This window comes from Perissodus microlepis, chromosome 15, assembly GCF_051167445.1.
Source record: "Perissodus microlepis isolate ML-2025 ecotype Zambia chromosome 15, ASM5116744v1, whole genome shotgun sequence".
NCBI classification, from domain to species: domain Eukaryota; kingdom Metazoa; phylum Chordata; class Actinopteri; order Cichliformes; family Cichlidae; genus Perissodus; species Perissodus microlepis.
The window spans coordinates 13,732,859-13,747,786 of NC_140475.1; the positions used below are offsets into that span (position 1 = coordinate 13,732,859).

A 14,928-nucleotide genomic window follows, 5' to 3' on the forward strand; every position below is an offset into this window, starting at 1 on the left:
ATCGGAAGACGAACCTGGGAATGACGTCACACTCGAGTAAACGGCGTTCTGGTTCTGGTCAGAGAAGCCGGTATTCCAATATGGCGACGCCTTCGAAAACGGTTGTTTTGCTAGCCCTCTACAAAAACAAATTACTACTAAACACATATTCAGCTCATCTGCAGAATTTCCGAGTTCCGAGCACAATCGAAAGCACCAGGACTGCAGTTTCCGTGTTGGACGTAAAAAGCGCACGTGACGCTATGACGTAGGCTAGAATCTTAGACCACTGAAGCACTTAATCTACCATCATATTTTATTTATCTACATGGCCTGACTGGAGGAAATATTATTTTGGTTAAATATTGACTATTTGTGAGGCTGAAAATACTTGTTATTTATTTTATTTCTCTTTGTGAGGCTGAAAATACTTTTAAGTTAACTTGCACAGTTGGTGCAGTTCAGCTGTTTTCAGTTAAGTTTACAAAGAATGGACAAACTGTGTGACAAACTGTGTTTATATTGAACCATGTTTGCACTATTTTGATACTTACAGCTCGTAAATGGTCTGAGGCACTGCTAAAAGTATACTTTCTACCCGTTTCAATGGCAAAAATAAATATACCTTTCAAAAGTTTCAACACACTGTATGTCGTGTTTTGCGATCCACTGCTGCTTCCTAGTGATACTACGTACGATGATAGTACTGCTGCATCAACCCCAAAATGATGTGTTTGCATTTATAGAGGTTTGAAACAATAGACATAGATTAAAACAGAACGATAAAAAGTGACACATAAAACAAACATTGTTCATTTCTAATTTAGTTTCATTCATTTCATCATTAACTTGCACTCACACTACTACACTGCCATTTTAGGTTCAGGCCATTAGGTGGCACAGTGCACTTGTGGCAGGATAGTGCTAACATGTAAGCAAGCTAGAAGACTGGCATCCTTGCTGGGTATTCAGTTAGTCGAGCAACACATTAATAAGAGAATTCTGAGTAAAACCAAAGTTACTTTCCCTAGTAACTAGTTACTCTGAAAGTAACGAGTAAGTAACCAAGTTCAAAATGTCTTCAAACCCATGCCCCAAAGGCACTCTGTAACTTAGTTCAGCATGAATCTACAGATCAGAAAAGGAGATCATCTTAAATAATCTCAGCGTCTCTTGTTGATCTGTTGTGAGGCCAAAAAGTTTATGAAGATGATCTTTATTAGCCATTACACTAAAGTTTTCAGAAAGCACTTCCATTTGCAGAAGAAGTCAATTTTGCTCGTTTTACCTTCAAAGTCAGAAAATGACACCATAAATGGCTCCTGAGTGAAGGAACATGCACACGTCTGCACAAATGAGACTCATTTGATAACTCAAATAATTTATACAAAACAGGGTCCTGGTGTATCAGGAGTGTGATCTCCAGCCTCAGAGCATCATTGTTTGAATTAACAATTGTTCGTCCAAAAACGTTAAGAAACTGTAGCCCTTGTACAAGTACATCCATGTACATAAAGTCACAATGTGTGCTCAAATAACGGTTGAATAAAACACATTTCATGCTGACAAACACAGTGCCGTACAAAATGACAGCAGTATAAGAAGAACAGCAAGACTAAAAAATATTTTTGATATAAAACACCCTAGAAACACGCTCTAAATAAAAAGCTACCAAAATGGCGACATCCAGTTCATGAGTGTTTTTCAGCTGCGTGGGTAATTTTTCAATTCTGTACACTGAGTAAAAAAAAAAATTAAGAAAGAAATGAAGCAAAAACTACAAAAACAGTACATAGCACTTCAATTTAAACACATTACTCTTTCACATTAAAATTTGTGTTTTACTTCCGAGTTTGAAAGTATATAGGCACAGTAATTTCATCCGTGAGCCATGTTTCGTCAACACCGTCCCCCTTGTCCTTCCCGGCTCTGCTTTACCTCTCGGACAAGGTCGCGGTCTCTCTTTTCCAGATGCCACTGTGGAGCCACGAGCTGCCAAACATCAAAAAAATAGCTGGCTCTCAGTCGCAGCTGAAGTGAGCTTTCTTTTAAAAAAATTATCAGGTCAGTAAGACAATAAAACATCACTTAACTATTCTCAAGAGTCTCCCGGATGGCAACCAGGAATATTCATACAAAGATGCCGCCTGTTATGCAGGAATATTCCAACTCTGAAGGGTTTCATTCCAAAGCTCTGTGTTGAACGCACATATTTTGTCTGAATTTCAGCACAATTAAGATGCTCCTAAATCTCTATTTACAGGCACACACAAGAACATCTTGGTGCATACTTGTTTTAAACATTTGGGGTATGTTAAATAGTCACATTTACACTTTGATAGAATGGTACGAGGATCGGCCACAACATTAAAACCAGACAGGTGAAGTGAACAACATTGATCATCTTGTTATAATTTTCAGCAGGAAGATTTTAAATTTACTTTGAAACCCACCCACTCATCTGTTTTCGGGTCCGGGTCAGAGCTTCCAGCAATTCCAGGAAGCTCTGACCCGCTACATGGTAATGGCGTTTCCCGATGACCGCGTTCTCCCACAAAAAGTGCTCATAAGCATATGAAGAAGCGCAGAAAACAACCTAAGGCGGTGACGGTACTCAGTTTGGGACAACAGACACCTGAAGAGACCATGGAAGAGTAGTCCCTCCTCTTAAAGGGTCTCAATCCGAACTCTCAATCCAAATCGAGCCCAACTCAAAACCTACAGAAAACATGCAGCAATCCGAGGACCTGCAGTAGGGCAGATCCGTGAAGGTTTTCATGGCTCAAGAGGGCCGTGCACATTATTCAGCTGGTGGTTTTAATGATGTAGCTGACCAGGTTACATAAATGTGTGCATGTATATATATATATATATATACCAAATTTATTATTCAAAATTTTTTCTCCAATAGAGACATTTAGAGAAACAAGTTCATTATCATAACCACTGAGGCTTTGACAAAAGTCTGTATACGAATTTCTCATCTTTCTATAATCATGTTTAGACATGAATGTAAATAATGTTCACAACTCCAATATTTGCCCAAAATCCGTTAAAGATTTAAGTCTAAAATATGGCCTCTTTTTCAAAGAAAAGCAGAGAAGAAAAAAGCGTGATGGCTGATTTTCATTTCCAGTTTCAGAGTCACGTGGTTTGACTGTCACGACTGACTGAGACACCGGAACAGAAGTCAGCCACTGTTTTCTTAATTTTATGATCAGTACCTGTACTGCTGGACCTCAGTGATCATTTTGTTCTAATAAATACTGACAAATAGGGCTTAAAAAAGATATTACTTTGAATCTTCTTGTCAGTATTGCAGCAGATCAAGAAAACTCTGAATTCTTACACATCTGTAAGTTTAACACATGAACGGACTTAAATAATGTTGTTTGGTTAGTTTTACTTTCATGCCAGGAGTTAAACTGTAAAGAGCGGTTTAATTAAATATTTTACAGCTGCAGCAGAGAACCTGTCAGTGCCATCTTCCTCTGGGCATGTCCACATCGGGCACCAGGTCTTCATTCAGATAAATATACTTGGTTTGTATCTCTGCTGACACCTGCATTTGTATTTAATCGGGATAAGTAAACTTTTTTTTTTTTTTTCCCTTCAAAAAAATGACCAGCTCTGCATATTAGATACCTCATTTTGGAGTGAAACTCTTCGACCTGTGATGTGGCAGAAAACAGGAAATATACAGAATAATATCAAGTTAGCACCAACAGTGCGGCAAAAGGCATTCGACTCGTGGAGGCTTGGCCTGGTTCCACTCATGGCTGGAAGTAGAGGACTTCGCGGTGTTGTTTAGCTCTGTGATAAACTCGTCCGGATCTGACGAGTTCTGATGAGGTGTGAAAGCTCTGGGACGTCCCCTATTTCTTCAAACACTGGTACATCAATGCTCGTGGATTCAACACGTAGCGCTCGGAGTTGAACAACTTGGTGAGATTCTGTGGCACGTGGGGCCGGGGCGCCATGTAGGACATGCCGGGGCTCACCGCCATCACCTCGGCAATCTTCTTCTTCATCTCACTTATCTCCCTGTCCTGCTTCATCACCTTATCTGTCAGAGGAAGGTGTAGATGTAAGGAGATAGATACTGAATGAGCTGCAACACATAGGATTTCTGTTATTTCTGCACTCGAATGTAAGCCGAGCAAGATTTTCTCTGTCCGTGCAAAATCCCCTTAATCTTAACCTTAAACTCAAATCGAGGTAATAAGCTAGATGGATTATTCAAAGAAGACTTTATCTGAGCAGAAGTAGTCTAAACTCATCGCTAAGATTTGTGGTATCAAGGGTGTTATCTACATTTGGCTGAAATTCCCCACAAGGAGGAGAAGTGGTCGTGTGAGGTCTGACAACTGAAATGTTAAAACACCCTCTATTAAACCACAAAATCATTGGGTTTAATTTAATGGATTTTTGGTCGAATGCCTGAAATCAGATCTGCAGTTTAGCACAGCGCTGACATTTCTCCAGGCCTGAGACTGGCAGTAGGATTACAGTAGCCTGTCACCTCTAGAGGCTGGGGAATGCACGGTGAACAGCTCTCAGCAGCCTCGCTCTGTCACTTCAGCACACACTTTCTGATGTATACGCAGTCTCAACTGATAGTTTCAGGTCGTACTGATGAAACAAGAAGTTCACTTTGTAAATAAAGGTCCATGTTAGAGTCAGACAGCGGCATCATCCATGGTATGCTCAGAGGCTTGACCATCTGGTACCCTCAGTTTTTCAGGCAGATCAACCTTGAGGTTAAGGTGACAGAGATTTGAACACCTACTGTATCTTGGACGTCTATGCTGACAACAATACCCCATCAGCCTTTTACGACTGATGGGTAAAAAGCTGAAATGCCAAAACTGCTTCAAATTGGGACTTCATTAACCAATCGGTAACATCATGGCTGCATCCATCTTTTATACTTTCTATGCTACTGACAAGTGGCTTAAAGGAAGGTTACAGAAGTTCTTGGGGATAATACGCCTCATCGTATTATCCTAATCATACGCAGTGGCACTGATGAAGTCATGTGAGCATGGTCTAGTAGTTTGTATATTACTTAACATTAGCTTTTTACTACTGCCAATTGGATTCAAGCTTCCAAAATACAACATATAAACAAAAGTACTGGAGCAACTACACACTACACCTACAGGAACTGCTCAGCAATGGAAACCCATGCCATGAAGCTCCCACTATCACTAAGCTCTTTAGAACAACTCAATCTTACTTTTACAATTGCTTGTAAAGGCAATGTCACTGAACAAAAACTGAACTCAAAGATTAAGAGGTGTGGCCCAATACTATTGTCTATGTAATTTATCATAACTGGCATCAATTTGTGAAGAATTTGTTTCCAAATATGTTTTTGTGTATTTTATATATTTGTGATAATCCAAAAGTAATCAATTTGGCTTTTTTTTTTTTTTTTTTTTTGAAGGAACCACGACAATGCTAAAAGAAAAACATTAAATAAACAATTTTTAAAAATCCCAGCAGTCACACGGTGGTGCTGTTCAATCCGACTCACAATTTGCCCCACATATCATTGTTTACTTTTCCTTAACAGTAATTTCTAATCTAATGGCAGTTTGCAGATCAAACTGAAGAAGGCGAAAAAACACAGTGATGTAAATCAGGGATGTCAAACTGATTTTACAGTTCGTTTAAAGCATATCATATTTGATACATGAGTTTTTGAGACTTTTACATCATCAGTATGTTTTTTTTCTTAATTAATATATAACGTTTTTCCCCAGAAGGTTGACTAAACACTTCATTTTCAAACAAATTGAATTTTCTGGCATTTATGTCATGGTTCAGGATTTAATGGATTAAGTGTAAATAATTTTAACTAGACACCGAATCCCTAAGAGATCTTAATATAAGAAAAACGGTAGATCTTCTACATGATAAAGAAATTGCTGAAAGTCATCTGACGACTCTTTGAGCATAAATTGTAAGAAATAAATGTATAAAATTACAGAAGAAATTCTGGTTAGTCACTGTCCAGACTGTCCTGTAATTATAAAATAGGTTTTGTTAAGTCACAGAAAATATATTTTCTTTTGGTTTTACATTAATGTGGACCCCTTTCTGTCATTTAATAGTTTACCTATCACTTAAGTACTTTGGTGTCGTATGAATGCCAGTGGGGGAGGTCTTTATCCATATGAAAAACCTGTAAAACCTCTGAAAATACAATAAAAGTCCCAAATTTATGTCATAGTATCCTTCACATTTCCCAAAGCTGTCAGGTGGGTTTGACACCCCTGATCTGAATTAATATCAGAAATAAGTATATCAACCTTGGGCGATTTCTAGCTGTCTGCGGGCGTCTCCCAGCGCAGAGAAGAGGTCCAGTTTGATGCGAGTCTCAGCGCTCAGGTTGTACTCCAGATGTTGAGCCTTTTCCTGCATGGCTGACAAAGTGGACAGCAGCATATCTGTCTCTTTTTCCACACAGCGGTACTTTCCCAAAGCCTGAGTTCAAAGAACACATTAGCGGTAAGAATAAGTGCAAAACATCAAAATGCCAGTAGTAATTCCTGCAGCGACCACCTGTGGGAGTTGGTGCTTTGGTTTCCTGAGTATTTTTTTCTTTTTTTTGTATTTCAGACAGGCACAGTTTACGCTCAGAAAACCAATGCACCACACACATAATTACTTCCAAACAGTGATGACGGCCAGCCAGCCATTCAAAAAACATAAAATCTGCAGCACATTATCATTAAGATATTTTGAAAGATGACTCTTTCTGGGTTAACAATTTGCCTTTTGTGAAAGGTGATAAAAAAGTGTGATGTTTTTATGAAAGACCTGGCTTCTGGTACAGCATGCTCCATGGAAAGTATGCCACTAAAATGACATCAAATACCACACAGAACCACAATTTATACACCTAATGTCACACAAAAACACCCATACAGTAATGCTGCATACTGATGTGATGACAGTGCATTATGGTGGCTGCAGGCCAAAATAAAATGGATTACAAAAAAAATGCTCAAGTTCCTCAATGAAAACCATTCTGTTTTCTTAGAGAACAAAAGGAGTTAAACACACAAAAATCAGAAACAGCAAATCAAACGGCAAAAGAAGGACTTCATGACCAAACTGAGGACAACCGAGCACTGGATCACTTGAGACTCACAGACACTTAAATGCACAAGTTCATTCCCAAATAGAGTAAAAAGATACCTCAACATCACTCTCTAGATCTACCACACGACTCTCTTTCACTTGATACTCCAGTTGTAGTTGTTTGTACTCTGTCTCTAGCTCTTTAACCTTTTTCCTTAACATTTGGGTTTCACAGTGTTCCTGCCTGGTGTGGGAAATGGAGAAAATGAGAGCGTTTGAGCAGTGACAGAGAGGCTTTGGCGGGAACTGAAGACCAGTTTCCACAGAAAGAAACAGAACATTTGATTTGCATTATAAACACTGTTGTTTTCTCTTTCAATTATTTTGAACACACACAAGAGAGATTTCTTTAAAAGAAGTAACTGCTTATGGTAGATTAAAGAATCATCTGTTTTCTTGCAGAGAATTAGAGGAAAAGATCAATGTCACTCTTGGTTAGCTTAGAGCTAAGACAGGAACGCGGGAAAAGCAGCTAGCTCGGCTTTGTTCGAAGATAGCATACGCTCTTTGGCCACTCAAGTACGCCTGTTGAACAGCTCATTAGCGCAAATATCTCATCAGCCAATCACATGGAAGCAACTCAGTTCATTCAAGCTTGCAGATACATTCAAAGAGATCAGAATGAAGAATAAAAGCGATCAAAGTCACTTTGTTTGTAGCACGGCGAATGGTGCCTGTATTTCAGAAAGTGATGATCTACTGGAATTTTCCCACACAACCATCTCTAGGGTTTACAGATAATATCAAGAAGAGAAAATATCCAGTCAGTGGCACTTGTTTTTTAAAACGTGTCAACCCTGTATTGGACTATTTCTTGGCTAACCTTTAGCGAAAGAATGCCAAATTAAACAGTAAAGTGTCGGTTAGCATGGTTTCGGTCCCACAGGCTTCAAGACTGGTAAATGTATTCCCAACCAGTTGGTGAGTGGTTGTAAAGCTGTTCACAAAGGATGCTGCACTGAAAACCTCTTTCAATTGCTTTGATTACTAGCAGGTTGCCATGGTCGCCCCTAGTTTACATGGAAGTCGCTGACTTGCCTGCAAATGCTGGATAACTATTTAACTGTGCTGTAGTGGAACTTCAAAAACTACAACATAACCCAGAAATGGAGTTCAGTGACTTTCTAAGCAAATGTTGTAACTACATGTGTTGACCCAACATGTATTTATGTTTCTAGGGAGGTTACACCATAGGCTGCAGTATAGGATTTCAGTGGAGGTTGCAGTTACAACATACCTATGGCACAGACTTCCTGCTGAATCATAATTCTTGCTGTAAGGATGACCGTGGCAATCTGTGAGCAACCAAAGCAACTGCAAGGTAGTTTTCTTTGTAGCACTCTCTTTGCAACTGATTTCACCGACCGACTCCCAGCAACATGTTGAGCAGTTAAGGAATACACATTTTTATTTAGCAAGTGCTGGTTGCCAGAGGGCCACCGGCTGGTCTCTGGGCCTGCGTGACTGAGGCTTAAGGTCTAAGTGATGACTGGCAGCCTTCTTAACCTCTGAACAACGCAAGGCTAACTGGGTAAGGAAGGCTACTCAAAATAATGTTAATCTCCTCATCTAACTCTCAACAAGAAAGCAAGTAAACATCATTTAAACCAAATGTTTGGCCGCATGCTTACAGCAACATTTAACTCAGAGCAAGTTTCAGGAAATATAAGAGGGAATTTAAAAGTGTGGGTTACCTGTTTGTTAGACTCCGTGCTGTGCTCGCCGCCTCCTCCAGTTTTTGAGCCTGAAGCTCAGCCAACTGCTTCTCAGCAGAGAGTCTGGCCTCTGCCTCTGCTCTGGTCTTCTTCTCCAGCATCACACAAGTCTGCTTGTCCCTCTGCTTGTTTTTAGTTAGGCACAGAATCCTGAAGGGATGACATTAAAGTGGTTTTAAATAAGTTGCAGAAAAAGAGCAGCAATATGTGGGTTACTGCCACATGCAAATGGACTCGTTTGAGATCAGCGTCAAGCATACTTCAAAAACAGACATAAATGTTAAACAGGTTTCTTATCATCCTTGTAGTTGTTGTAGTCACTGGAGAGCACCTTCCTTTAAAAAAACTGGAGCATGTCTTATCAAAGCTGGTGGTGCCGATCAAAACTGCATAACATGCTCTTCTCAAATGTGATTTTATAGCCTTTGGCTGCTGGACGTGGCTTTGATGTGGTAAATGTGTTAGGAGTACCTCTGTAGTGGGATAAAATAACTAACTGAGCCTCCCTCCCCCCATTTTTTTTAGCTCTAAATGTGCTTAGAGTGATAATCTGAGTCACATATTGGAGGAAAAGGAGGAGTGGAAACAAAACTTGCATAAAAAAACATAAAAAAAAGTAGATACTGTGGCAACGTACAGGTAATAAAAATGGTTTGTGCGACAAAGCAGGTCTGCAGCAGTGCAGCTGATCAGCAAAGTCAGTGATCTCATCATATTCTCTTTTATATAGTGATATACTATACTTCATTCATACAGCACATTCACCTGATCTGATATTGTAGCTTTACACACAAACCTTTTGTTTTTCTTGTGCAGGTTTTTAATTCTACAGTGACAGTTAAGTTCAAATCTTTTGCTTTGTTTCATGGACAGAAGAAACAATTTCATTGTCACTTTAGGTTTGGATAAGATGGGATAAACATTTTTTCATATTTACTGACAGTAGCTACAGTATTACTATAAAATCCGGTTTTGTGTGATAACAACTGGACACTCACTTGCTCTGGAGAAGCATGTTGGACTGTCTGAGCAGGGAAACCTCTGGTCTAAGGCTCCTCTCGCTGTTGGTCAGGTTGCAGATGTGACTTCGAAGCTCCTGTTCGGTCTGCCTGCTCGACTGCAGCTCACTCTTCAGCCTCCTCAGCTCCTGCTCCAGCCTTCAAGATAAAAAACAACATTTTAGCACTGCTGTAAGCATCACCCGAGTCAAGCTTAGCTAAATACTTACTTGCTTGTCTGCTCAGTGTGGTAACTCTGAGCTGCTGTGGCACTCTTTTCTGCTGCATCCCTGTTGGGGCTGACTGTTTTGGAGCTGGACCTGTGTTTCTTCTCAGTCCTTCCCGCAGGAGGTGAAGGAGTATTTGAGCTGCTTCTTCTGACTTTTGGTGAGGAGTTCTTAGCTGCTCGCGTTGCTTTGCTGCCGTGCTCCTCTTGAGGTAGATTTTCTGGAGTTGTTGATGATTCCGGTCCTCCTGTGCTGCTGTGCAGCAGATCTTTGGACTCACCCACACTGGGTTTGGATGATGACGACGATGACGATGGTGGCCGGCGGTTTGGTTCGGCTGACCTCACCTCCTGTGACCCTTTCTCTGTTGCTCTCTCCTCGCTGCGGATCTGGAGGCAGTCCACGGTGTGTGCCTCATCTTGGGCCACCACAGCACCGTTCTGACACTGATACTGACTCGACTCAGGCTTGACTTTCCATTTGGAGGCTGTAAAATCAAAACAGGTCAGTTTTAGGAGTCTACTATGGAGCTCAGAAACATCTAGGATGAGTAAACATTTATGGCTATCCTCACTTTGGTATGAACTAACATTTAAAACTTTAAACAGGGCCAGCATCAGTCACTAGAATTACTTATTAATCACAATGAATTCTCACTGACTTAACCCAACCAAAATATTTGCCTGCAGTCCTTTCACTGATCCTATGGAGTGATAAATAGGTTCTCCACTGCTTTGCACAGTTTACACCAGGGATGTCAAATCCATTTTACATCATGGGGCACACACAGCCCACTTTGATCTTAAGTGCACCCGAAACACCCCTTTCTGTCAGTGTAAAGAAGTTTAAATACACATTTAATCCCTCAGATACCGTAATATAAGAAAAACACAGTTTTTCTTATATTAAGAAAATCTCAGTTCTTCTATATGATAAAGAAATGTTGCTATAGTGAAAGAAAGTCACCTGACAACTCTTTGAGCTTAAATTGTAAGAAAAACGTGTGAAATTACATTAATCATTCTAACGGATCATTGCCCAAACTGTCCTGGAATTATAAAACATTCTCCTATTTGTTAAATTACAGAAAATAAATGTATGTATGTAGGAAGGTAGTACTGTGGGCACATTGTAAAAAAACAGACATTTTTTCCAATACATAGTTAAAAACAAAAACTTTTCAGTGATTTAAATGGTCAAAATCACTCAATTACTTTGGTGTAGTATGAATGCCAGTGGGGGAGGTCTTTATCCATAGGAAAAGCTGTAAAACTTTTTAAAAGTCCAGCATAAGCTGGTTGAGAAAATGGGTGGATTTATGACGGGGACCACATTTTTTCATATTAGCATTATGTTGTTTTCAGTAAGACACGAAAGAAATAATTTGCTCTGTAAAGTGTGAGGTTATAAATTAAGATTTTTATTTAGACTTACTTTGGCCACCATAGAATTTTGAACCACAGTGGTTTCTACTTGCATCTTTTATATACAATCCAAATCTCACCAGTACTGACTAGTAATGCGTGCCGAGTTTGTAATTAGTAAAATAGCCAGAAAATGAAAACATGGTTAGACATGACTGTTTTTTTTTTTAAAAAAGCAAACAAAATCTACATCTTAAAATTTCAAATTTATTTTTTATAATGCCCGTATTGAAATTTATTTTTTGTCAAAATTGTTTTCATCTCTGTCCATGTTAGTTTCTCCCCCATCATGTAATTACCATATTAAACAATACATTTATACATCGGTATGCAGCACTTATCTATTTTCAGAAGCACTCTGAAATATTTTGATAGCACAAAGCGTCAAACAGTTGCAGTAACAAGAAGATTGCTTACTTTGTTGTGCCAGCAGCAACACATCATGTTCTAGGAGGTTATTACATTCAGTTTCAGCTTGGGACTTTTACTGTCTGCGTCTTCTCAGCGAACTGACTCACAAATGTTTGTTGTAATCACCTGACTGAGTGGCCCCATAAGTGGAGATTGTAATAAACTGTCAGCTTGAAAACAAGAACGACCGAAACCAAAAGAAGAGTGAAAAACCCTCCAGATAGTAAGAATGGTAGGTAGATGGTGCAGGTGCACAGACTCACTGCTGCTGCCATCTGTGCCTGTCTTGGGATAAACCTGCAGGCCTGGGGGGAGCGAGTGCTGAAGGAGGTGCATGTGGAAGTCATTCTCACTCTGCACTGCTTTCTGTATGCGCAGCTTAAAGATGTTGGTGAAGTAGCAGGTGGCATCAAACCCCAGATAAACTACAGGATATCCAATACTGAAAGTGAATACAAGGCAGTTAGAATAGAATAGAACAGCCCTTTATTGTCATTGTACATGTACAAGGAAATTGTGGGTGCTCCACATTAACTGTGCCGGAATAAATTATAAATATTAGAAAGTAGTCAGTATATAATATTTCAGTGATGAAATATTAAATACTAAATCTAAACTTTATACATTTTGTATCAAATAAACATACCAGTGAGCGGCAAAAAGATGGGACAGGTTGGCATGTGAGGTTTTAAGGTCTTTGAGTCGAAGTGAAGCCTCTGTGTACACGAGCAGGATCCACAGAGACACAGTTGATATACAGATGCCCTTCTCTGAGGAAAAATAATCAGATGAGAAGAAAATTACTAATAAATTAAAATAAGAGACTATTTTTGATTTTATGAGATGAAGAAAGTTGGGCAGATTTTGCCAAGTGGATGATAATTGTCATACTCACCTGTGTGCCATATGTAATTGAATAACACATAGGTGCTCGCCACAAAGAACAGCCAGTGCAAAGGAACAAAAATTAAACAAAAGATGTCCAGAGTGAAGGCAGCGCAAACAAAAACAACACAAATAACCTGCAAACAAAAAGGGAAAGAAAGAAAAACAACAACAACAGGAAAGTAAAATGTGAGTAATTCACTGAAAATAGAAGAAAAGCCATGTTCTTGTTCACTGCGTGAAGCCTACTACACATCACTGGCTGGCTTATCATCATCAGGGCCAGTGCACAGAATATGAAATCACACACAGCAGGAGTCCTCACCAGCCCATGGCAGTGGAAAGTGGTGTACACGCTCCCAAAGAAGAGCCAGCACGGCCACAGGTACTCCAGTCTGAATTCAAGGATGAAGTCTGCCAGCAGCACCAGTGTCCACATCACCATAAACTTCAGGAAGGTGTACGCGCTATAAAGACATGCAGACATTATTAAAAAGAAGAAGGAAAAAATCAATCCACCTTCATTATTATTATTTCACTTTGAGCTCATGGCAAACAAACGTGCCTCTTCCTCTGAATCCAGTAAATAAAGGCTGTCAGATAAAGCACCAGATACTCACACACAGCCCAGTATGAGACTGGAAACTGCAAAAATGGCATTAACCTCTAATTGAGCCAGCTGCGTCTTAGAAATACAGTCCTTCCTTTTAAGCAGGGCCACTATAACAAGAACAATGACTGTTCCCTCATTTTATTAGGCAGCCGCAAGCCAAACAGGAGCTGTGGTTTTCCTCCTTTGTTCTGCTCATCCATAGGCTGCTATCACATCACCCCTTCTTTGTTTGGTAACCATGGCAATATTTCATCTGGAGGAGAGAGGGAGCACCACAGGATCCTTCTACAAGTGCACAACAGCCTTTCAATTTTACTTATAAAGAATGCATTTCAATTAATCTCACTTGTATTTATATTATAACTAACTGCTAACCGTGCAGGTTTTTCTACAAGAAATTAGAAAATACATTAGAATCAGCTGGGAGAGGGCTTTTAAACAGCACATTAAATTCATCCAAGAAGCCCAATATAGTCTTTTTTATTATCTTATTCTCCTTGAGTAGCATACTTAATTGGCCTAATAAAACTCCCAAGCAGAGCTGATGTAACTTTAGTTCTCTATATGATGTTATTGAAATAGCGCCCTTTATTGTATTTAGCACTAGCACTAAATATAATTACCAAACAAGCTAGTGAAGTGTAAAGGAATCACCACAGCGTCTTTAATTCTCCAATCAAGTTCTTATCTGCTTTGTACTATTTCCAGTAGTGTAATTCAATTATATGTGTTTGTGTTTGTGTGAAATCACTGCACACAAAGAGCAAGAAATTTAATATGTGACTGGCACACAAAATAAAATAGGACGTCTAAATCTCAAAAATAAACACCATCTCTTGCATGTCTTGTTTTTTGTGTAAAGAAAGAAAGAAAGAAAGAAAGAAAGAAAGAAAGGTGCACAATGAACAGAAAAAGTGGTGTTCCGTTCTTATTTGCGTGTCTTTTCTTGTCTGGACTCAGTCTAGACGCTTCCAGATTTTGTGTGCCAAATAAGCCAAACAGGAATGCGCGTTTGTTTCTATTTTTCCAAAGGACGAATGGAAATAAATAAACAAAACGCAATGTGGTCGTGTTAATTTCACGCGCGATTGAGAGTGGAGGATAGAGCAGGCAGTGAGAACGCAGATGAGACGAAAGCAGGCCGACGTCAACTTGCACAGCTTCTGTTTTTATTCTGTAAACAAGGCGGGCTGAAGTAACCCGGTGCAACATTTGCGCCTTAATTCCGCCGCACTGAGGCTAATTAAAGCGCCACGCTGGCTCATTTAGGATGTGAGGGGCGGATGGAGGTGATGGGATGCGAGTCAGACAGGTGAGCGGGATGACGACGGCTGAAATCTACACAAAGACGGCCACCACAACAAAAGCAGCCGCCGGGCGCCGCGGCTCGCTACCTTTCAGACAGCTTCTCCGTGATTTTCAGCTTTTTCATCTTCCGTAGCCTGTTCGCGTCCACATAACGTTTCTTCATCTTATGGCTTCTGCTCCCCGCGTGCTGATGTTGGACACACTGCAGCAGAGGCG

General features: G+C 39.9%; 1 protein-coding gene across 1 annotated transcript; it reads right to left on the reverse strand.

The window, feature by feature from the left end:
- Positions 1-705: 705 nt before the first annotated feature.
- Positions 706-14,904, reverse strand: LOC146371892 (macoilin-1). Its single transcript, XM_084954289.1, has 11 exons — positions 14,799-14,904; positions 13,117-13,258; positions 12,802-12,928; positions 12,553-12,676; positions 12,170-12,348; positions 10,075-10,558; positions 9,845-10,003; positions 8,826-8,996; positions 7,189-7,315; positions 6,297-6,471; positions 706-4,045 (listed from the first exon to the last, which is right to left on the reverse strand). The coding sequence occupies exons 1-11, from the start codon at positions 14,873-14,875 to the stop codon at positions 3,855-3,857; spliced, it is 1,956 nt and encodes a 651-aa protein (XP_084810415.1). The 5' UTR covers positions 14,876-14,904; the 3' UTR covers positions 706-3,854.
- Positions 14,905-14,928: the final 24 nt, after the last annotated feature.